General features: G+C 53.1%; 12 protein-coding genes across 12 annotated transcripts; 6 read left to right on the top strand and 6 right to left on the bottom strand.

Moving 5' to 3' along the window:
• Positions 1–3,954, top strand: PFLUO_LOCUS6764 (coiled-coil; the record flags this gene model as incomplete). The annotated part of the gene is made up of 2 exons (XM_073784339.1): positions 1–68; positions 129–3,954. 2 exons carry the CDS (start codon positions 1–3, stop codon positions 3,952–3,954), a joined length of 3,894 nt encoding a protein of 1,297 aa, XP_073640804.1.
• Positions 3,955–4,501: 547 nt separating this feature from the next.
• Positions 4,502–5,575, bottom strand: PFLUO_LOCUS6763 (uncharacterized protein; the record flags this gene model as incomplete). The annotated part of the gene is made up of 1 exon (XM_073784338.1): positions 4,502–5,575. One exon carries the CDS (start codon positions 5,573–5,575, stop codon positions 4,502–4,504), a length of 1,074 nt encoding a protein of 357 aa, XP_073640803.1.
• A 320-nt stretch (positions 5,576–5,895) lies between these two features.
• PFLUO_LOCUS6762 (uncharacterized protein) lies at positions 5,896–8,253 on the top strand (the record flags this gene model as incomplete). The annotated part of the gene is made up of 1 exon (XM_073784337.1): positions 5,896–8,253. The coding sequence occupies one exon, from the start codon at positions 5,896–5,898 to the stop codon at positions 8,251–8,253; it is 2,358 nt and encodes a 785-aa protein (XP_073640802.1).
• Positions 8,254–8,614: 361 nt separating this feature from the next.
• On the top strand, positions 8,615–9,385 carry PFLUO_LOCUS6761 (uncharacterized protein; the record flags this gene model as incomplete). Its single annotated transcript, XM_073784336.1, has 1 exon — positions 8,615–9,385. The coding sequence occupies one exon, from the start codon at positions 8,615–8,617 to the stop codon at positions 9,383–9,385; it is 771 nt and encodes a 256-aa protein (XP_073640801.1).
• A 628-nt stretch (positions 9,386–10,013) lies between these two features.
• Positions 10,014–10,193, bottom strand: PFLUO_LOCUS6760 (uncharacterized protein; the record flags this gene model as incomplete). The annotated part of the gene is made up of 1 exon (XM_073784335.1): positions 10,014–10,193. One exon carries the CDS (start codon positions 10,191–10,193, stop codon positions 10,014–10,016), a length of 180 nt encoding a protein of 59 aa, XP_073640800.1.
• A 2,365-nt stretch (positions 10,194–12,558) lies between these two features.
• On the bottom strand, positions 12,559–14,102 carry PFLUO_LOCUS6759 (uncharacterized protein; the record flags this gene model as incomplete). The annotated part of the gene is made up of 2 exons (XM_073784334.1): positions 12,559–13,546; positions 13,609–14,102. 2 exons carry the CDS (start codon positions 14,100–14,102, stop codon positions 12,559–12,561), a joined length of 1,482 nt encoding a protein of 493 aa, XP_073640799.1.
• A 336-nt stretch (positions 14,103–14,438) lies between these two features.
• PFLUO_LOCUS6758 (uncharacterized protein) lies at positions 14,439–15,227 on the bottom strand (the record flags this gene model as incomplete). The annotated part of the gene is made up of 1 exon (XM_073784331.1): positions 14,439–15,227. One exon carries the CDS (start codon positions 15,225–15,227, stop codon positions 14,439–14,441), a length of 789 nt encoding a protein of 262 aa, XP_073640798.1.
• A 273-nt stretch (positions 15,228–15,500) lies between these two features.
• Positions 15,501–16,406, top strand: PFLUO_LOCUS6757 (uncharacterized protein; the record flags this gene model as incomplete). Its single annotated transcript, XM_073784330.1, has 1 exon — positions 15,501–16,406. The coding sequence occupies one exon, from the start codon at positions 15,501–15,503 to the stop codon at positions 16,404–16,406; it is 906 nt and encodes a 301-aa protein (XP_073640797.1).
• Positions 16,407–16,508: 102 nt separating this feature from the next.
• Positions 16,509–16,963, bottom strand: PFLUO_LOCUS6756 (uncharacterized protein; the record flags this gene model as incomplete). The annotated part of the gene is made up of 2 exons (XM_073784329.1): positions 16,509–16,711; positions 16,771–16,963. The coding sequence occupies 2 exons, from the start codon at positions 16,961–16,963 to the stop codon at positions 16,509–16,511; spliced, it is 396 nt and encodes a 131-aa protein (XP_073640796.1).
• Positions 16,964–18,598: 1,635 nt separating this feature from the next.
• PFLUO_LOCUS6755 (uncharacterized protein) lies at positions 18,599–19,802 on the top strand (the record flags this gene model as incomplete). The annotated part of the gene is made up of 2 exons (XM_073784328.1): positions 18,599–18,800; positions 18,862–19,802. 2 exons carry the CDS (start codon positions 18,599–18,601, stop codon positions 19,800–19,802), a joined length of 1,143 nt encoding a protein of 380 aa, XP_073640795.1.
• A 147-nt stretch (positions 19,803–19,949) lies between these two features.
• Positions 19,950–20,898, top strand: PFLUO_LOCUS6754 (uncharacterized protein; the record flags this gene model as incomplete). Its single annotated transcript, XM_073784327.1, has 2 exons — positions 19,950–20,345; positions 20,398–20,898. The coding sequence occupies 2 exons, from the start codon at positions 19,950–19,952 to the stop codon at positions 20,896–20,898; spliced, it is 897 nt and encodes a 298-aa protein (XP_073640794.1).
• An 829-nt stretch (positions 20,899–21,727) lies between these two features.
• PFLUO_LOCUS6753 (uncharacterized protein) lies at positions 21,728–22,231 on the bottom strand (the record flags this gene model as incomplete). The annotated part of the gene is made up of 1 exon (XM_073784326.1): positions 21,728–22,231. One exon carries the CDS (start codon positions 22,229–22,231, stop codon positions 21,728–21,730), a length of 504 nt encoding a protein of 167 aa, XP_073640793.1.
• Between the last annotated feature and the right edge of the window lie 777 nt (positions 22,232–23,008).

Here is a 23,008-nt window from a genome sequence, read left to right as displayed (position 1 = left end):
ATGTCGTTGCACATTTATATTGCTCACTCCGGTGAGCATCTACTGGCCGACCCAGTGTCTTTTGCTTCGTATGTTGTTCCCGTCCAGAGCTAGCTCCCCCAGTGCTGATGCATCTCCACACTTCGCAGTCCGGAGGCCTTGAAGACATGGATCGTCCGCAACACCGCCATTCCACCTCCCCGGCAAATATTGATGACCGCCCGGGGCAAGAATGTCAAAGTGCAAACGCTGGCTACCGAGAACGAGATCTTCGTCTACGACCGACAGTTCGTGAGCGAACCAGCCGACTCCGAGCTGCCGGATCTGCCTCCGCCGGAACCCTTTCAGCCCGAAAGCCCTCCTGCAACTCTGACAGACCAAAATGACCTCCACGCATGGCGACAACTATACATGGCTCGGAGAAGCTGGGCGTTGGATCTGTCGAGCCGATGCGGGTCGATCGATAAGAGTACGCGAGAACACAATGAGCGAACCGACGTCATAAACCGCGCTGTGGGTGTGGCCCTGGAGAATCTCAAGTCGCATGTGGGTAATCTGGAACACCGATTTCAAGAGGCGCAGACGTGGGCGAACAATCTGCTGGAAGAACAGCAGGCAGCTCTCGATGGTTGGCAGCGGGCTCTGACCACCCTCGAGAGCATCCCGGCTCGGGAAGACTTCCCTGTCCTCGGGCGCCCATCCACGCCGAAGAAAGACAGGGACCGGCCCACGGGGACCTTGCGTGATTTTGTGGATGTGGCCGATGTCCACAGAGCTGGATCGGAGGCTGCGACTGTGTCCCCGCGTTTTGCGGGACAGGTTCATGATATCGAGAAAGCAGTCTGCGACATTGCCGCGGATACGCAGCGGCTGGTTGACGAGGCCTCCCCATATTCCACTGATGGGGCGGATGGCCTTCTTGAGGAGGTGGAGACCATCACCAAGAAGATCAGCTCGGACTACGAACACGTTCTCGGGCTCCCGAACAACCAAAAAACCCTGGCGAATGTTTCCAGGCTGGCCCTCAGTCATACGCAAGATCTCTTACCATCTTTAATGGAGATCGGCACGGAGCTTCAAGCTGCTCTGGAGCAAGCTGTCCAGCGCCGCGGCGATGCACAAAAAACCGCCCTCAAACATATGCGCACCATCTCCTCTATAGAGTCTCGCCTCGCCGATGCGCACACACAACTAGTCAATTTGGATGTGGAAAGCACTGCCTTTGACACTATCTACGCTGTCTTCCATATGCCCATGGTGTATGGGTCCATTTTGATCGAATCTGTACGACGTCGAGAATGGAGTGATAAAATCAAGACCGATTCGCTTACATTGGCGGAAGAAATGGCCGTTTTGCGAGACGAAGAGCAGCGGCGAAGGAAGAAATGGTTGAAATCCATGGGTGATTTCATTTCTTTTGCCGATTCCTCCACACCAGGGATTGAGGTGAACCTCCAAGGTCAGGATGAGGAATGGCCCGAGGTGACCCGGAAAGAGATCGAGACCTATATCGAAGACCTAAAGACCAAGCACTCGATGGGCAACCTGGGAGAGGATCTTTCGCAGCAGTACCAGGATCTAGATGCGCCCACTCGCCAGCAAAGACGACGAGCAAAGGCGTTCAAACAAGGGAGTGTCTTTGACTTGAGCCGAAGCTCCATGTTACTTCGCGGGGATGATATGGTCCGGAGCTTACAGGAGGAGAAAACAAAACTAGAGGAGAGACTGAGGGGCTCTGAAAGTCGCATCCGGAAGTTGGAAGATCTCCTTCATCGCCAGAGCCATTTGAGCCGTCCGTCGAGCGGCAACTTTGGTCCAGAGTTTCCCAGCTCGCCCGCCTCGCCACATCCTGATGGGCTTTCAAGACGATCGTCTGTCTCGTCAAGGCGCGTTTCAGCTACTCAGTCCCCCGAAGACAAAGCACTTATCCAGCGTATCGTAAGCCTGGAAGCTGAGCTGGCCGGGGAGAAAGACACCGTGCAGAGACTTCACAAAGAAGCCCATGTCGAACGCCAATCCAACTCCGACAAATTTCAAGAGGCCCAGTCGACCAAAGAGGATCTTATCGGCAACCTTGAAGCCCGACAGCGCGAGTTTGAAGATGAACGGAGATACTTGGAGACGGAGCTGAAGAAGTTCAAGTTACGTGCAGAGGAGATGGAAGAGGAGTTGGATCGGCTGATGGACAGTCGAGAGCATGAAAAGCACGAGGCCGACGAGCGTATACACCAACTTGAGACCAATCTACAGACTGCTCACACCAGCAACACTGACGAGGCACAAAGGACGAACGAGCTGAACGAGCAGATTCGGATTCAGCGCGAAAAAGCCGACGCTCTTCAGGCAAAGATTGACGAGCTTGAACGTCAGCGAGCCGAGTTGACACAAAGGGACCAGGATCATTACTATGCGCTACAAGCCGCATTCATGAATCTGTCGCCGGGTGGTGCCATGCCGCTGGAGGTACCCAGCATCATCAAAGCCATCGAGGTCCTTTCTGAGGGCTTGTCTATCCACGCGAGGAGTGCAGAGGACAATGCATCCAAAGCGGCGGCTGAGACCAAGACCCTCGAAGAACGAATCGGTCAATTGGAATCCGAGGCAGAACAGCAAGAAAAGAGCTCAGCCGATCGCGAGGAGAAATTGTCACGGCTCACCGAGGAGCTTTCGTCGGCGCGATCTAAGCTCGGTTCTGTGGAGGCAGAGGTGGATAAGGAACGCTCGAAATTCAATTCCCTGCAAAGTCAAATGGCGGCTGGCGAGAGCGGCTCAGATGCGCTTCGGGAACGACTTACCGAGGAAGAACAAAGGCAGGCAGATTTGTCACAAAAGCTGACTGATATTGAATCCCAAGCTCGGAAATCGAACGATGAGATTGAGGAATGGAAGCGGAAAGCCGGCCTTGCCTCTGAAACAGAGCAACGGGCTGCCGCTCGGACCGACGCCCGCGGACTCAAGTCCCAGGAGCTTTCGACGCAGCTTTTCTCGCAGATTGAGAAATTGGGGCGAATGCTGGAGCAGCTGGGCTTCGCCGTCATTCAGCAGGATGGCAATCTCACCGTCCAACGAGCTTCCAAAGTCAATGCGTCTTCTTCAGGTCTTGGTGACAGTCTGGCCCAGTCCGGTATTGTCTCAGTGAAACCCGATGCAGCACTTTTGAACTGGACGCGTGCCGAAAGCCCGGAAGACGAGGAGACCAGATTCAAAGCTTTCATGGAGTGCCTGTCTCAATTTGATGTCTCTGTCTTTGGCGACGTCGTCGTCAAACGCGTCAAAGACATCGAGGTGCTCGCCCGCAAATGGCAAAAGGAAGCGCGAGCTTACCGAGACAAATACCACCGGGTCCAAAGTGAAGCGCACGACAAAATTGCCTATCGAACCTTCAAAGAAGGGGACCTTGCACTCTTCCTCCCTACGCGGAACCAATCTATCCGCTCCTGGGCCGCTTTCAACGTCGGCGCACCGCACAATTTCCTCCGCGAACTAGACAGCCACAAGCTGCAAAACCGCGACTGGCTGCTCGCGCGCATTACCAAGATCGAGGAGCGCGTCGTGGATCTCTCCAAGTCACTGAACGGCGTTGCGCCTGACCGCCGCTCTCTCGGGGCTGCCAGCGACGCCATCTCATTGGACGATGAGAATCCATTCGAACTGTCCGATGGTCTGCGCTGGTACCTCCTCGATGCCATCGAAGAGAAGCCCGGCGCGCCCGCTACTCCGGGTCTAGCCAAGAGCACCGTTGCGTCTGCTCACGTCGACGCCAAGGGCAGCATTCGTCTGAACCGACCCGCTGATGAAGGAACTGTCGCCAAAACACTCACCAAGAACCTGGACAGCCGGCGTAATAGCTCCAATTCCAAACGGGGACCCCCGACGCCATCACAGCAGCCTGCCGATGCTGACGCCACCTCTGCGCCCCGAGAGGCGGCTCCGATCTTCGATGAGGTTCGCCGTGATCAACTTCAGGGCCCGTGAAAAGTAGGAGATGGAAGACTTTTTACGGGTCATTTAAAGAAAATATCAGAACGTTCTGACTTTTGTTGTATATAGAGCGAGCAACACATCCAAGATCATACGTCTACTTCAGCCCCAACTTCGGCACCGGCCCAGCAGCCGCAACTGGCTACATCTCCTTCGTCTCCGTCATCGCGGTCGACCACCGATCGCCGACCCGGTGGCAGGTCGCGTCCTTGGGAGAAATTGTGGTCTCTCGACTATCGGGTTGAAGGCAATGCACAGTAGCTAGGGAAGCTGTGATTTAGCGGCGCAGGTCATTGTTTGCGGCTGTTCTGTGACAGACGTTTCTGTCACTGGAGACTTGAGAAATATGTTGATAGATGCTTGTGTGCATCATTTTATGGATAGATATACCCAACAACGCGATTTTACTTTTTCCTCCATCAAGTAAAGGCTTAGTGAATAAAGATAAACTCATCTTCGAGGACAAAGCAAGATGAGACCAACCCGAAGAAACCAAGTCTATAAAAGAATATATACAAAGAAAAAAAAAAAAGGCTAGAAATCAGTCGAGGAGCTCCATCCCTTCCATCCCACCAAAGTCATCCCAGAAGCGACTGAAATCTACGTCCTCTTCCTCGAACATCTGCTTGGCCTGAAGCATAGCGGACCGCTGCCTCTCCGGCGTAAACCCGCCCGGCCGCGTGCTCTCCCACTGAATCAACTCGACCCAACGGAAGAACAAGTCCTCCTTCCCCATAGCCGACAACTTATCCTTGAACGCCAGGATCTGGTCGCGCTGCGCAGACCGCACTAGACCCGTGGGTGCGTTCTCATCGCCAACACGCCAAATCAGCCACCCGTCCGCATCGGTATGCACCAGAACAGCCGTGCGAAACTCATCCAGCTGCACGCCCTCGCCCCTGCGTGTCCGGTCCACCAGCTTATGCGCGCGGATCATGGCACGGTAATCCAGATTCCAGTCCGCATCGACCAGCAAGTACCCCGTCTTGCTGATCCGCTCCGGCGTAACGGCCGCAATGATCTTATCGCGGTTCTCCTCGTCGTCCCGCATCCAGGTATTGCGATTCAGCGCCTGGCTCCAGCTGCGCGCACTGCGGCGGACGATAATCTCCCGATCCCGAAACCCTACCGTGCTGCGCCAGTAGACGGGCCCGCGCACGAACGTGATCGGCCAGGCCAGGAATAGCGTCACGAGGAAGTAGTCAATGAGCACTATGCCTGTGCGCCGGAGGATGATCGCCGCCATCTGCATCCACGAGATGGAGGCCGTGTCGACGCTCATGGAGCTTTGGATGCCGATCAGTGAGGCGAGGAGGGCTGGGTATACGCTGATTCCGACGTAGACGCGGTAGGCGATCACGGCGCCGATGAGGGTGTTGACCGCCCATGGCACGATGAAGGTCTGGCGCTTGAGGTCTGTGGCTGTTGTGTCGATGTGCACGAGGTAGATTTCTTCGGGGGAGAGAGGCTCGACGAAGGGTTTGAGGATCGCGGGAACCTTGGTGAAGGGTGGGATTGGTCCGGACGAGCTTGAGCTGGGACTTGAGGTGCCGGACGTGCCTGGCGTTGAAGCCGGCGTCTTGTCGCGTGGGGAGCGGCGGGAGGATTTCGTCATGGTTGAGGATGTGGTGGTGGATGTGGTGGGAGCATGGACTCGGGGGTGGCTCACGCCTATTATACCAAATATATGGCCGTTGATGTAGTAAACCGGGCAGGGCAGTGACCAAGGCAGATGAGCGAGTCAGCTGCAAAAAGGAAAGAAGAAGATCCGATCATGAGGTTGCGCGACAAACACATTCCGCGGTGGAGCGCGCCTAACCACGTTGGGTATGTTCCCCCAAGCAATGTACATGTTCATTCATTCGTTCTTTCCGCCCTCTCTCTCTCTTTAATCTCCCGGTCAACTATCCCTGCTAGGCATACTCTGCCTCTGCCATGTCCCCCACCAGTAGCCGAGTCTCGCTGGCCCATTCCCGCCCTCATCCCGCATCCCCCTTTGCCCGCGCCCGCCCAGACGCGGACTACGAGTTCGACCTCAGCACCTCACACTTCCCATCGCCCTCAAAGCAGCATGGCACCACGCGTCCTCGACACACCCTACGCACCGGAACTCTAGCAGGCGCGTATCGAGCCGCGTCGCGTCGCCCAGCCATGACGGACGAAGATCTCTTGCTCGCGGGAATGGCCTCCTCCAGTCCTCGGCGCAATCGCCAGGATTTCATTCACACCCTTTCTCCCTCATCACAAACATCTAACCCTCCCGAAGAGCTCGTGGACGTCTACAGAAGGATTGAAGCAGATGGCACATTGGCCGACTATGTGCGCCCCGAAGAAGACTGGCCTGAACCTGCACAATATCCTGAGGCGCGTCCAGCCAGCAGCCGCATCAGTCGCTCCACCTCGCGAACAAGGGAGAGGAATAGCGGGGTTCCTCGAGAATATGAGCCCACGGTTTCGGATACTGGGTTTCACGACGATACCGGTGACAGTTTGTTATCGCGCAGGAGAATCTCGGATACCAGGGACGAGCAGCGTCTCCGACGCGTCACAGGTGCTAATTCTCCGGTCTTCAGTCGCGCACATACCGGGAGACAAGCGGCGTTGACAGCGGACAATTTACAGCGCCGTGAAGACGAGGAAGATCATACCCAACCGGCGGAGGAGGACGGTGACCGTGGCCCCTCATTGAATCTGCCGTCTACCTGGGGCAGTCGAGCATCCCGTCGACAGGAATGGCTCAGGAATGTCAGTTCACACAATGCGCCGGAGCAACGAGAATCGGAAAGTATTTTGCCCCGGACCAAGACAACGGACGAGACAACCTACAAGCCCCTGCGTGCTTCGCCTCGGTCATCAGAGCGGAGCAGCTTCCCGACAAGAAGCGCTCTTGGTGAACGCACCGCCAACCCTCTTGCGCAAGATGCGCAGGCCGACAAGAAAGCGGACGAGCACACAAGCTCGGGCGAAGGCAATCCCATCCCCAACACGCCCATTGTGGTTTACAAAAATTCCGCATTCACCAAACCAAGTACTATCAAACGAGACTCACAAGATCTGCTGCGGCGATTATCGAGGACAGAAAGCCCCAAGCTGGATCAGATTGCGACCCCGGATCCACCCAAGCTATTCGAAAGACGCGTCTACGACAAGACTCCCCGAGTCACCGGTGCATGGATCGATACGCCCGTTACCGAGCGGGTGGCAGAAATTCCGAAAGACCTTACCAAGGACATTGTTCCTAAGCCAGTTTCGGAGAAGGAGAAGGAGCCTACGCAGGAAGCAAAGTCATCTGGTCATGGTGATATAAACTTGGGTCAAGCGGATTCACAACCCACAAAACGGTCGAGGCCACCATTGATCCGACCCAAACTACCGAAAAGTGCTTTGGAGACCGTCATGGAGGACTTTAACTCTGGGAAGGAGCCGCTCGATATGGGGGATGATACCATTAACTCTCTACAACTGATTCTGGATGACTCGGGGGAGCTGAAAACCGAAGAAGAAGACGACGCCGCGTACGAAAAGACCGTGCTTGAGAAACTCGAGCTTGCCAACGCCTCCGAGAACAAAGACTTGGCTGATATCGACCGACTGAATCAGAAGCTGCTGTCGCTAAGGAAGAACATCAACGAAGTGAGGAGGGGACTCGACGGTCTAGATGGTCAAGTCAAGCGCGAAAAACAACTCGAGTCGCAGTCGGAAAAGAACGGTCGGCATATGCAAAGCGGCCACTCGCATCACGATGGCCGTGTCTACGCTGCCATCCCCCTGCCTCGATTGTGGGAACGACACCCCTTGTCCGGGCGTATCCAGCTCACCAAATTGGGGTTGGCCACTTTTGTCTCCCTCACGTGGTATGTCATCGAGTGCATCATGTGCGAGCAGTACTGCCATCCCGTCATCTCCGACACCTGTGAAGGCTACTGTCTCCAGCCCGACGCTCCCCATTTCCCCTGGGTGACCGTGACAATGCTGTGGCGCTGGTCTCATCTGTCTGCCCTACTTGCACCCGTTATCACAGTCCTTGTGGCTATCTTCCGACTTGTCGCGCAATTGCTGGGCTTGTCTGATGGGTACGTCGATGATGGGCCGGCACCGCTGGGGAATCTTGTTGGTGAGATTCGCATCAACGGTACCCCCGTCTCGTTCCCGTGGCTCTCGTCGCCTTCGGCACAGATTGTCGGATCCTCTGAGCAGCAGCAAAAGCAGCCGGTATGGACTGAGCGTATTGCGCCTCCTCCGGCGCGCGGGGAGGACGATCAGATCTCAATCGATGATGATGAGTATCTTTGACATCATCATATCTTTGATGGGTAGAAGGGAATAATGGGTTTGCATGGCTCGGTGTTTTTGTTTCCGGGGAAAGGTACTATCATCACGAACCCATGGAACCTAGATCAAATAAATGCATTTAACTCGCACACATCAACTCGATAATATCCATACCATTGCATGTAAAGATATGAGCTGATCCCTTCCCGGTCTAATCTTCTGTGATGTCATATGGTAGAACATCGACAGGTTCTACAAGGTTCAGTTTCTGTATGATATCATTAAGCCGACTCCCGGACTATTATCTGAAAGTCCGTCCTGCCACTTCCTCGATCCTAAAACAACCAATTTCTACCCTCACACTTCCCCAAAACCCACAGACATGGCTCGCATATTCATCACCGGCTCCAGCGACGGCATCGGCCTCGCAGCAGCCAAAATCCTCTCTGAGCAAGGCCACGCCGTGGTCCTGCACGCGCGAAACGCAGACCGCGCAGCCAGCACGCAAAAAGCGGTCCCCAAAGCTTCCGCCGTACTCGTAGGCGACCTGCGCTCCATCTCCGAGATCAAGAGCCTCGCCAAAGAAGCCAACTCGCACAAACCCTTCGACGCAATCATCCACAACGCCGGCATCGGCTTCGGCAGCACCTCCAGCCGGGAGATCACAGCCGACAAAATCTCCGCCGTGTTCGCCGTGAACACGTTAGCGCCCTACATCCTCACCTGTCTGATGGACCGCCCCACGTCCCGACTTCTGTACATGAGCTCGGACAGCCATTATGGCGGCGATGAGTCGCTGCGGAATGTGACGCAGTCTCATTCGTATGGCGATAGTAAATTGCACGATGTCATGCTTGCTAATGCGTTTGCGAGGCGCTGGGGTCAGCAGATCCAGGTGGTTAGCATGCATCCCGGCTGGGTGAGGACTAAGATGGGGGGCGCGGGTGCGCCGGGGGGGATGGATAAGCCAGCGAAGGCTTTGGCGGAGTGGGCCATTGGGAGTGGGCAGTTGGCTGGGTTGAAGAGTGGGACTTTTTTCACGACGAGCGGTGCGGAGTCGACGCATCCTGGTGCTGGGAATGTTGCGAAGCAGGAGGAGTTGTTGAAGGTTTGTGGGGAGGTTTCGGGGGTCGCTGTTCCTGGTGATCAGTAGAGTAGTACATATACAGTTGGATATAAAAACATTCCCCTACTGCGTATCGTGGAGCTATCTTGTCCATCTTTCAAATGCCGCTAAGGTAGTAGACCAATTCACTAAGCATGTGTTGAAAAGAGAATCTAAACGGAGTACATATCGGTCTATTTGGACTGCATTGAAACTGATCTCTAGGACAATAAAGTCTGGTTGAGTCTCTGCCTCTTCCTTGAAGGTTTAGATATTTTTTTCAGCTCCTCCAAGATTTTCTGCTTCAGGATTAAGGCGTCAATAGCCTCCTTCTGACGCTCTCTGCCTTGCTGCTGTCGACGCAATTTTGCCCGCCGGGTTTTGATGTGTTTGAATTCGATGTTTGCGCCTCCCGGTACGCCGTTTGTATGCAAAGTCTCCAAGATAGAGCGTGTTAAGCACCCCTCACGAATGAGGGGATCAACTAGTAGCGACATGAAGGTCTCCTTATCAATTTGACGCCGTGCTTGGTCCTCGACGGGAGATGGGTTATGATTGTGGGTGGCATTCAGAAAGATGATATGCCATTCCTGCAAGACTTGCTCCTGTTCAGATACCGTTATAACCTTCTGCTTGGACAAAACCGAGGCTAAAAATCCACATCCGTCGAGGGGATTCATGCTGCGATCACAGTGGAGGTAGGTTTTGCCATCGTTGGAGGACTTGGTTGTGACGGAGAACCCGGATCGCGCGCCCAGGCTTGTACCGCTTCTTCGGCGGCGGTGGCGGAGTCGAATGCTTCGAAGGAGGGAGTCTTGGAGGTCAAATCCGTGGTGGAGTCGCTGGTAGAAGTCATGGTTGAACGGAGTAAATTGGGAGCTTGAAGTTCTGAAAAAAAAAAAAAAAAAAAAAAAAGTATATCTCGTCGAAGTCTCGATATTTTAACGGGTGTTTTTGATGATTGTAATGCTGTCGGGAATGTTGACTTTGCACTTCCTCGAGCAGGAGTGTATGTAGTTGGTGGGTTTGGAGAGAGGTAGCCATAGTTAAGGGGGCGAAATTAGTCTCTACATTAACGCGCATCCACGCGACGCGTCCAAAAACTACCCTTTTTCAACTCCCCATCTATGGCTAACCGTACCCTTCAGTAGGCCTATCGAGCCGATCCCAATCTCTCTGAAACTCGACTCTGGTACCAACAGCAGCTTGTTTAATAGATATTTGGTTCGATATACGCGCCCTTGACGTCCTTTTCCTCTCTCCTCCTCTTGCCCTCCTGTTCTACCAATTGAATAAATAGATTTGGCAGAATGCGGTGCCTTTCTGCTTCTTGCGGCTCGCAAAAGTCAATACAAGCACCACTGATCTGAATGTAGCGTTCTCGAAACGCATTCCATACCACTGGGTCTTTCCCTGGTCGAGGGTAGTAAGGATCATTGCCCCAAAAAGAAGCGACAGCTTGCTTCACCCCATTCAAGTCCATGGTCATCCTCCTGCACAGATCAAAGTCCAAGACCCATACTGAATGGTCGCCAAGGGGATTAGACTGTGTTTCCAATGATCCGCCGTTTTTCTCATTGGAAGGCGCTAGAACAAACTCGATGTCATTTCCATCCATTTCGCCAACCCAATGCATTATAGCGAGCGTTTCGGCCATGGCCCTCGCGTACTGCTGGATATCGCTTGATGTGATACCGAGGGAGTCCATTTGATCGACATGCAGTGGGTAATTTCGAAGAGAAAATGCGGTGAATTTCGACGTAGTTTGTAGCTTTTGTGTTCGCCTTCGGCCCAGGTATGGCCTTATCAAGCAGTCTTTGTTTGGCTCGCTGGTGCGTATTTGTTGAACAATCTCTGTCGGACAGTAGTTGGTAATCAAGAGTTCTCTTGTGGTTTCGGGAAAGGGCGGAATGCGCTGAGACTGAATCATATTGCAAGGTGTATACCCCGGTGGAAATCTTCGCTGATGCAGCGACCACCAATTCTGGTCTGTTGCTTTGATAAAGTCATAACAGGCTGGTACTTGAATTTGAAGGCATATTTGGGGCGATTCATTTGAGTGGATGAATTTTTGGAAGGCTTGGAGGACTCGAAAGTGCATTTCAAAGTCATTTTTCAGAGACCGATCGGGCCCTCCATCTTCTCTTTTGAATGCATGGCCTTTCTCAGAGGTCGCCCAGACTGTGCCGCAAAAACCTTTCCCAATGATACGTAGTGAAGGGTCTTTGATGAGACTAGTAGGCATAGGCTTTGCAGGGTCGTGTTTTCCAGACGAGGCATGTGGTGAAGAGATAGGAAGATGTGCTGTGGAGGTTTCCACATTAGTATCATGGAGGAGATTGCTAGGCGTCATGTTTGCAGCTTTGTTTTTTTAAATGAGATATGTTGTGAGGAGAGAATGGAAGTGCTCATGACGCTGGATAACGACATCGATCAGAGCGCTCGCCTGAATAAGCCTAGTGGCCGTATCGTTGCTGTGGGACCTTCCCGTGCTCCTTTTAGCATCCATCGGAATACAACTAACAACTATACGAGAGAATAGCCGTATACTAGATGACTATCGGACATCATTGCCTAGTATCTTTTGTGATCTTGGGACGCTAGTATACTTCACTATTAGATACTTTGACTAGTCAGAGGAGCATCAACGTCTATAGGAAAAATCAGAGAGCACGCCGACCACGATAGAATTTAGAAAAATAGGAGCTCTAGGAGAGGCAGTAAATATATGGATAGTTAGAAGAGCGTGCCTGAGTGTTGTTGGCAAGGGGAGTCCATCAGCCCATCAACCAGGGATTCCGTTCGATCCGCAGCGGGCGCTAATGTGGCCGGCCCCACCGCACCTTATTTCTCGAGTGGATACTGACTACCTTAGTTAGCTACACCTTCCCTTTAAAACGATAAGAAGAAAGAATGAGACTAGCAGCAGCCGGACCGAACCCGTGGAATGAACAAAAAAGGAGGGGTGTCTGAGCAAGGGACTTCCCTGCCCGCATAGTCCGTGCGACGCCGGGATAGGAGGAGCCTCAGTCCTACTACCAGGACACATGGCTATCAGAACAAGTAGAAGTAGATTACGGCATCATTGCACTGATTTGCATTCACAGTCTCAGAAACATCCAGTGTATATATAACAGAGTATCATAAATCTATGTATGGATATGTGAACTATATGACTATATCATGCATCATGTACGTACAAGGCGTCGAAGACCGAATTCTCACAACCGCGCTCTCTCCCGCCACTCGCGCTGCAACTCCTGCTCACCCTCCATCCTCCATGCCGCAGCCCTGCGCATCCGGTCTTTGACCTCCTCATCACTCACCTCACAGGCCTGTTCGAGCGGGATCTCGCGGGTGGACTGGAGTTGAAATCCGAAGTACGTAAGCTTGCCCGTCGATTCAACACTACCAGCCCCAGCATCGCGACAGAACTTTGCCAGATTCTCAAAGAAACGCTTGCCCGTCGGGGTGGAGATCATGATAAAGCCGTGGCAGTGCGGCATGCCCTCGAATTGCTCCGCGACGACAGACACTCCGGCTTGATGGAGGCGGCGTGCCATGATCAAGTCTTCGTCCGTAAGGCCTTCTTCGCCAGTTGTGATGAAGACGGGCGGGGCATCCTTCCATAGCTCGGGACTAGCAGCCAACGGCGAGGCGAGCGGGTGCAACGCCATGCTAGCGTAGGCGTACATGTCGACGCGGGGCGGAGTGACGGGCCAAACGCCGTCTGGCGGGAAGGGAAATGACGAGAAAGGGACTTTCTCGGCAGCGTCTTCTTCGGGGAGAGGAGCGGGCGGATCCATGTAGTCGAATTTGGCATTCCGGTGGAGGGACGGCATCGAGCGGGTGATATCGCACCACGGCGAGATGGTCGCTACTCCGGCCGGCAGCTCAACGGCGACTTCCTGGCCATGGAAGCGGATTGGTCGTGCTGCTCGCTTGAGTGTGAGAAGCGTCTGCAGGAGGGCTAGAGACAAGTTTCCGCCGGCGGAGTCGCCGGCCAGCACGATCTTGTTGGCGGGCACGGGCTTGTGCAATGCGCCCGGGGGTGGGTGGATGAGGGACAGGTACGCGGTCAGGGCGTCCACGAGGGCAGCAGGGAAAGGGCTCTGCGGCGCAAGACGATATCGCACTGAAAGCACCGGGGCGCCCGTTAAGCGAGACAGTTGTGCACAAGGGACTCGGTGCGTGCAGGGATCCATCAAGCTGTGTTGAAACAGAGTAAGCATGGGTAAGAGGGTTCGAAACACTCCGGCCGAAATACTCACAAGTATGCGCCTCCATGGAAATACAACACCGTCGTATCAGACGGCGCTTCTTTGCGCAGTTCGCGATATTTCTCCTCCTCCGAGATATCCGGCTGCGGTTCGCGTTTCCCCACGCCATTGCGATACCCCGTCCACTCCGCTTCGACTGCCCCGATACCAGGGACATCAAAGGTGCCTCCATTCCCATTCAAGTCCTCAATGGCGCTCAGGACTGCATCGCGCACGTCGAACCCGGGCTCTGGCAGGGTGACCTTGGACACCCACATGGGGCCCTGGATGCCGGGGTCGCGCATGCTGTCTTTCTGAGCCTTGGCCATCGGCGAGCTGAAGGTGATGAAGGAGCGGATGATGGCGACGGTCAGTTCGGTGCGCAGATTCTGCTTGCCTGTCACGGGAGACATGCGGATGCTATTCAGGAACGCCGTCCGGAGGACCAAGGGGATGCGCACGAGCAGCGCCTTGAACAGCGCCAGTGGGCGCTTGAGGGAGTTCATGGTGGCAGCGCAGAACCTGGCCGAGCGCTCGGTGGGACGCTCGGTGGTTGTGCTGCTGTATAAATAATCCACGCGCAAACCGGATATCGGTGAGGGTGAGGGTCATGGCGTCACTGCCGAGGTCCGTCTGGCGACGCATTTGTGGAGCTTTTATGGAGTTACACAACAAATGCCTTGTTGATTGATTGATTGGTTTTATTTCTACGTTTTTTACAGAGCAGAATATATCCACACGATGTGGTATGTACTGCACTCGCCGACGCCAACGAGAAAAAAATCACATCTTTTCACAGGAATCCCATGCAAAACCCATTCCTATGCAACCGAATCCGGGATTTATGTAGAGTCCGATTTCGCCGCATCGACCGTCTGTGCATGCTCCGGACCAGCCGAGTCACGGCTACGAGGGCTGAGTTCCTTCTGGTATATAGACTGCTCCCCATCTTGGAGCCCGGAGCCCGAGGGATCTCGTCGGATCAAGAAGCCCTGGACACGAGCATCGTTCGAGTCCATCTGGTGGACGGTATTGTGCCGGCGGCCGATTAGGAGACGTGTAGTCTCCTCGTTGACCTCCTGCAGCCGCTGTTCATAGCCATTGCTCACGTGCCCGATCCACGACGCATTCACGGCACCGCCGAACAAGAGGAGCAGGACGACGAGTCGGGTGAAGGTGCGGTGGTCGACAAAATGCCGTTGCGGGCCCTGGTCACGATTATGCCATCGCTCCCAGTCCTCCCATGTCGCGTTGGCGTAGATGGTCGACCCGTACGGCCCCCACTCTGCCGTCGCTTCGGCGACTGTGTTGTATCTCTTCGGCCCGTGGACCCAGCCCGTGCCGTGCAGGTCGTAGGCGGCTCGTTTGCTTGGATCGGAGAGGATTTCGTGGGCTGCAACGATAATCCGATATCGCTGCAGTCTGACTGCGGGGGTCAGCCCTCGGGAGAGAGGGTCGTTAGAGGGTCGGTCCGGGTGGTAGATCTTGACCAGGTCATAGTATCGGTTCTTCGAGTATGAGGCGTCACGCTGCAGATTGAACACATCATAGGGAGTAAATGATGTAGCGGTCGGCCATGAGTACTCTCTGCTCGGGAAGTTTGACGCAGTGGCATACTTCCTACGTCTCATTCCATGGAGGGGAGAAGGTGATACGGCCGAGGTTGGAGGGTTCAGTAGCTGAAAACCCCCGCAACAGAGGATGTTGGCTTTCTTGAACATAGCCACATGGTTTTGGTCCAGAGAGCCCGAGGTTCTCCGAGACAAGAAGTGACATGTGTTGCGGAAGACAAAGAGAAAGAGGAGAAAGATCGAGGATCCCCGATATAGCCGGAGGGTCACGTGTGCGGCAGATAAATTCCCCAATTGCTTCAATTCCAATTTCTGCTCTTCACCAGGAAAACAATGGCCTCATCACGCGACGCCCCTGACCAGCGCTCACTGTCCGGCTCCCCAGATCGAGACCGCGATCGGCGGCGAGTCCGCCGCGAGGACGACCACCACAAGAGCTCCCGTCGAGACAGCCCTCGGCGACGGTCATCCCGCAGTCCACGCAGGGACCGGGACCGTCCTCGTCGAGAACACAAGGACGGCTCTACAGACGAGCGAAGACACAGACACCGTAGCCACCGCCACCGCGACAGACGCGAGCACGACGATGAGGAACGGCCATCAAAGAGACGCCGTAGCCCACGCTCGCGCTCTCCTCGACGATCACGCAGTCCACCGCCGCCACAACCACTTCAACGGCGTGGCCCGCTGCCCTCCCAATCCGACGCCTTCACCGCAACAGACGGGACCTCAGACGCACCACCAGCCCCCGAAATGCAAAAGCCCAATTTCAGCAACACCGGCCGGCTCGCGGCTGAAAGCAACACGGTGCAGGTCCAGGGCGGCCAAGGAGTTGTCCTGAAGTACCACGAACCTCCAGAGGCTCGCAAGCCCCCTCCGAAAGAGGCCTGGCGACTCTATGTGTTCAAGGGCGAAGATCTGTTGGAGATGGTGGAGCTGGGAGAGCGCAGCTGCTGGCTGGTCGGGCGGGAGCGAGTCATCGTTGATTTTCCGCTTGACCACCCCAGCTGCTCGAAACAGCATGCTGCGCTGCAGTTCCGGTTTGTCGAGAATCGGAATGAATTCGGGGACCGCATCGGCAAGGTCAAGCCGTACCTGATCGATCTGGAGAGCGCGAATGGGTCGAGCGTCAACGGGGAACCTGTCCCGGCGGGCCGCTATGTGGAGGTCATGGATAAGGACGTGCTACGGTTTGGGCTGAGCTCGCGCGAGTACGTGATGATGCTGCCTCCGAGCTGAGCTGTCTGCGGAACAGCGATGGAAAGACGTTACACGGCTTTCATATTAAACTCAAAGAAATGTACAAATACAAAATTGTCAGGGAAGACACATCCACTCAACCTATCTCGACGCCTCGTTGATCTTTCCCTTGGCCTCGCCCATCGCCTCCTTCGTTTTCCCCTTGGCCTCGCCTAGCGCCTCCTCCGCCTTTCCTTTGCCCTCCCCGGCATACTCGGCCGCCTCGCCCTTCACCTCACGCGACTTGGCCTTGGCCTCTTGGGTGGTCGAACCAACGGCTTCCTTGAGCTTGTCACGAGCCTCCTCTGGATTATTAGAGCAGTCAGCACACTGTCAGTCTATAGCTGTTACAGACTTGACATACCGCCCTTGTTCAGACCCTTGACTGCCGCATCAGATACAGTCCGATCCGCCTTCTTGAGAGTATCTTTGGTCGCCTCGACAGGGCTCTTGTTCATCACGGCAGACGATGAAAGGGTCCGAGTAGCCAGGAAACCCGACGAGCGCGCGGGCATTGCCACACGGGCTCTCATCAGGGCGAAGCGTGCAGCCGACATGTTGGATGGTGGTTGGTAGTGTTAGAGGCTGAGAGAGATGATATTTTTGATTGGAATGGGTAAATTAAAATCATCAACAGCTCTCATTGCTTGGATTTCCGGTTTTATACGTACCAAATCAAATCTGGGGATCATACTTTCCTTCCCTTGTTGACGTCATCCGCATCTCATTCGTGACGACAGGAATCCTCGCAGGGGTGGCAAGTTGGGAGTACCGGGAATTGGCTACAAGTACCCTGCTTATTGGGATCCACTCTGCTAGGTACTCCCAAGTGCAGAACTTAGGGTAACTCTTAGAACGCTAACTACGTAACTAGTTATGCACCATAATGCACGCTAACCCTAAGATGTGTATTCAATGTCTATAGCATCATTTTCACGTCTTTTGTCTATTATTCGAAGTGTATGCTACTTTATAAATAATATTTAGGAGCAAAACAAAGCATGAACGTGGAAACATGTGGAAATGTTGGGGTAGGGTGACCTAGCAAACAAGGAAGTGCCTTGAGCATGTAAACATCTGTTGTTGACTGCTACCGCAACAACAACAAAAACAGCAATCACACTCCACGACCTAACCCATAGTTGACTTGATCCTTGATCGAATTATGATAATCATACGCAGTCGACATGCCGTTGTCATGCTATTAAACAAAGTCCGGGAGCTAACTCAATGATATTAGATGTTGGAAAAAAAGCCAACGAAAGCACGAGCCGAGTTCCGGCAAGATCCGGTGGGAATCAGCCAGGCAACCTTCCGTAGCAGGTTGGCCAGGTTCGAGTAGCACCCACAATCGATGAGAATGAAAACAATACGATTATTCTGAGTTACATTCTATATGGTCAGTAGGAAGTGGCTTTGTGCCTCAAACGCAGAGAAAACATGTGCCAAAAAAAAAAAAAATTATCAGAACAAAGTAATACCTTAAATATTGAGGATAATGCATCTTTTCATTTTGCAATCCTTAGCCCATTTAGTCTCTCTATAACCTACCGCGTCCTCTGATGTGGACCTAGGACTTCTCGTAACCTGCAAGTATTCGCTGGTACATATGTTTGGCCTTTTGTAGCTTCCCCTGATCTCTGTAGAGATTCCCAAGGTTGTTGACTGTCCGATGAGTGGACGTATGATCGCCCCAGGAATCCTTTCGGGAAACAAATCGCAAATACGACCCCAGTACAACTTTTGAACATCTCTCAATTTGAAAAACGCCTTTCATCTGCGACAGTCCACTTGCTGCGTGTGGCGGTTGACCGCGATTGCACAGGCGTTACCCCTCTCGCTGTAGCATCATCTACAACGGTACTTGTTGCGATAATACTGTATGCGTGCTGTAGCTCTTTGTTTCAGATTTTTCATGACTACCCAGAAACATTCTCGCATCCTATCAAAACGCGCTCCAATCATGAAAGGGCGGATATGAGGATGACGCGGAGTCGGAGTCGGAGTCGGGGGGTGGGGGTTGGGGAAACGGATTCCTCCCCGATGGATTTCTTCCCCGCATAATACTCGATCCGATCCGTCCCTGACATTATACAAAAACATCACCACCGCCTATCCTGTATAAAATTATATATCTATATATATAAACCAAAGGCAGAAGAAGAAGAGAAGGTAAAATGAAAAAAGACAAAATGACATCCACACGAGCGATCGTCTCCCACGGCTCCTACAAAACCGGCGGCTGGAAACTCCAAGACATCACCCTACGCTCACTACAAGAAAAAGAACTCCTGGTCGAGATCGTAGCCTCAGGCGTCTGCCAAACAGATCTCCATTTTGGCGGTGCCGAATTCGGCTTCGGAGTCCACTACCCCCGAGTCATGGGCCATGAAGGTTCGTCTTCCTCCTAGTATAACAATCCACTCAATCCGCCCCTGCTCACAGACACCCCCAGGAGCCGGCTACATCCACGAGATCGGGCCGGGCACAACAGCCTTCCAAGTCGGTGATCCGGTGATCCTCTCCTTCTCCGCATGCCAGAGCTGTGAGACCTGCACGCGCGGCCATCCAGCACACTGCTTCCACTTCGACCCGATCAACTTCGAGGTCGCGTGGGACGACACACACGTCTTCACAAGCTCGTCGGACCCATCCCCCATCTATGGGAAATTCTTCGGACAGTCCAGTTTCGCGAGCTACTCCATCGTGCGGGCGGACTCGGTCATCAACGTGCGCGGGCTGGTGGCCTCGCGGGAGGAGCTGCAGCTTCTCTCGCCGCTGGGGTGCGGGATCCAGACGGGCAGCGGGGCGATTCTGAACGCGGCCCAGGTGAGCGCCGAGGACCGGATTGCGGTGCTAGGGTTAGGCGGGGTGGGGTTGAGCGCGGTAATGGGCGCAAAAATCGCTGGGTGCAAGCAGGTTATTGGGATTGATCGACATGCGTCAAGGCTAGAGCTGGCGAAGGAGCTGGGCGCGACGCATGTCCTGCAGGTCGATCCGGCGGCGGATATCCAGGCTGTCTCGGAGGCGGTGCGGGCGATGACCGGGGGACTCGGCGTCAATGTGGTGTTGGATACTACCGGGGTGCCGGCATTGATTGCGCAGGGGGTCAAGATGGCGGGCTGTAAGGGGAAGATTTTGCAGGTGGGGACAGCGCCGCCGACGGCGACACTGGAGATCCCGATTCATGAGTTCATGGTCTCCGGAAAGCAGTTTATGGGCGTGGTAGAGGGTGATGTGAACCCGAAGGAGTATGTGCCGAAGATGGTGAAGTGGGTGCAGGAGGGCACGTTGCCGCTGCAGAGGATAGTTACGTTTTATAAGGCGGAGGAGTTTGAGAAGGCGATTGCTGATATGCAGTCTGGGCAGACGATTAAGCCGGTTATTCTTTGGTAGATGAGAAAGTTGTATATTTTTAACTTATATATGCACCTATACTGCGCTTGTATGCCTGATATTTAAGGTATATACTGCCTCACCGTACTAAGCGTACGTTTGTGCATTCGACGCGGTTGTTTGCCTCTCTCACCCATCTCCTCTACCATGACGAACCCATATGAAGCGGACCCAGAAAAGATCCCTGCAACCGACTTGTACGCGGATGTACTGTTTTATGGCCGATACTGCCCGAAACCTGATGACTTCCGCGTTGATCTCCAGCATGTCAACTCCCATACTACGGAATCGCTGAGATACTGGGCCTCGGTTGTTAGTCTCTGCACCGAAGAGATTCGAATTTATCCTGCTGACGAAGGTGGGCGCGACGTTTTTGCTCTTGGTAGCGTGATCGTGAAATCCAGCCATCTCCACGCGCGCGAGGGTGCTCAATACACGGAGATTGACTTCTCATACGCCGATGCAAATGAGGTTCAGGCAATTGCTCTGGCAAAGACCGTTTTGAAGGATGTCAAAGTTCCAGAAATCTATTTTGCTGGCAAGGTACTTACTCTTGCTAGTCGTTCTTCGGGCTCAACGACTCACATTTCCTCAGGTCAATGGTCGCCAAGTTCTCGTCCAAGAAAGGCTTCCAGGTGTTGGATTGTCTGTCGCATCGCCGTATCTGTCTAGAGACCAGAGGAAGTCCTATAAAGAACAGGCCAGGAAGATACTCCATCAACTTCACGCTATCAAGCCCACAGAGAAACTTCAAGCTCGCTCTCACGTGGTACCGGACCCCAACATACTCAGTAACGGTCGGATCAATCCGTTAGAAGGGGACATCCTTTTTGCAGACACCAATTATGATCCAGATATGAGCTTCATGCATAACGATTTTACTGAGTCTAACTGTATTGTTGACAATGGCACAGTTGTGGGGCTGATTGACTGGGAAATGGCTGGATTTTTTGGCTGGAAGACTGCCGGAGAAGTCCACCGTCGGATCAGAACCCCCCAACGAGAGCATTTCGTAAATGCAAATTTGAGGGAGGAACAGCTTCAGGATATGATGTTCTGGGGTGACCTCTATGACCAGGGTGTGCCAGAAAATTAAGCGAGGGGTTCTCTAATTCCCCAAGGACAATCTTTTATCCACTTCCTTGAAAATTCAGTCCCGAGTCGGAACACTTTCGTGTTCAACTAGCTGTTCAAGCGCCTTGATTACTATTGCCTGCATTAGCAGGGCGAAAAGTCGCAGGTGGACCTGGGGGTGGCAGGGTATTAGGGAATGTATGCACATCAGTTCCGGTGGGGACTGCGGAGCCAATAACATTTGATGAACACTATGCTTCTTCTGTTGATGTAGAGGCTTTAAAGAACCGCGAATCTCTTAGCCCGGATAAGGGCATGGTCCATGGAGATTGTGGCGCTTGCCCTTCCTATTGCAATTGCTCCAAGAAAAAGAACTGAATGATCGGACACGGGAGGCGAATAGCTGCAAGGGTATTTTTGAACTGTCACTGAAGCTGCTTGACCGACCATCAGTCATAAGGATCTTTCTGAATAATGACTCCACGGGCTCTCCTAGAACAGTTTACGAAATTCACGGCAGCGCATAAGGGACCAAGTAGCAGAAATTATACATATACGTAAGATTCCTGTTTTGATATCCATTTCATATATGCGATGGGTTGTGATCCACAATCCCTAGATGGATGGTTCTATGAAATTAGGCTCCTTGCGAATCCAGAGGTTGCTAGCGTCTACGATACAAACGTAATCCTTTCAACGCAGAGCATATTAGAACATCATCAGAATGGCTTGGAAGGCTATAGGCATCATAATCAAGCCACATTTGCCTTGTTCTCGGAGATTCAGCATCTGACAATGGTTTTCTGTGAAGTGCCCTAGTTAGACAGATTTGAGAATCGATAAAAGCGAACTTACTCATTGCTATTAAAGACATCAAAGCCGGTAGAAATAATGAGCACAGGCCGAGCAATATCAGCGATAATCTGCTTGACTGGGGCGGCAGCAAAGGGTGATATTATGATCGATTCCTCGTCGATTTCCGCGAATCCTCCTGCACCGTGGGTTCCAACAATTTCGAACTCTTTCTTAGTTAGGATCTCTTCTGCGACCTCTGTATACTCTGGGTCTTGAGTAAGTAAAGACACTATTTCATTGCCACGACAAAGTTGAGCGATAGTAAGAGCCATCGAATGCTGGATCATGCAGCCTATCACATTGTTCACCTCCGAGTCCTCATCCCAGGACTTGTGCTGCCTTTTTAGCCATTCAGGCGCGGAACGGCAAAAATCACCGAGCCCGAAACAGAGAACTTTCTTCACAGTGTTTATACCGAGTAAATCTTGGACCAAGGCTGCCAAATCCTTGCAGGTCTTGCTATTCTGCCACAACAAGTGTTTCTCGTCAAAGACTTGCATAGGCTGTGGTATAAGCTCTCGAAAGTTTCGTGCAGTCTGATTGCTCCAATCCACAATGTAAGAGCATAAGTAAGTTTCGATTGGGCCGTTGGGTTGTGCTTTCACAAGTTGCCAATATTCTTGGTACTTGACATGGGGTTTCCTAAGGAAACTTAGATTGTAGGCTGAAATCAGGTCAGAACACCATGCCCACGTACCAGATAGGATTCTGTACTTGGAACATGGGATTGGAAATTTGGATTATGCTTCCATCGATTCGACGGACTGAAAATCGCTCTATCGCATAGGATTGGCGCAATTGTTGTTCTATGTCTTTGAGACCCTCTTTCGTCCAAAGCCTGGTACCAGAACTGTACAGATCTGCGGCTCTTTGGCTACTGATCCGCCAATCCGTGCACCCGTAGTCGAGCGGTCCTAGAGTTTGTGGCATGGTCTCGTAGCTGCTAGTCGAGCAAGGATAAGAAAAAAACCATGTAGTGAGTTGCCTGGATGAAAAACCCCAAAATTGTTTTGAAAAGGGGAGAAGTTTTATTCGTGTACAAGGGTCAGAAAAGAAAAGGCTAGGAATGGGCTGTGATACTCGACGATTGTCTGCTTTTGTGTATGGGTACCAATGTCGGATACAGTGGCAACGTTTGCTTTGAGGGATCAAGAAAAATTCGACCACCTTGGAAGCTCTGCTGCTGACTACTTAACTACTACTTAAGTAACTTACTAGGTAGGTAAGGGGGTCAAGAAAAAAAATCAAGGCAAGAGGAAGAATAAAATTCCGATCAC

Source organism: Penicillium psychrofluorescens (genome assembly GCF_964197705.1).
Source record: "Penicillium psychrofluorescens genome assembly, chromosome: 4".
Taxonomy (NCBI): Eukaryota; Fungi; Ascomycota; class Eurotiomycetes; order Eurotiales; family Aspergillaceae; genus Penicillium; species Penicillium psychrofluorescens.
The sequence above is the reverse complement of the archived record's forward strand: the minus strand, read 5'-3'. Positions and strand labels throughout refer to the sequence as shown.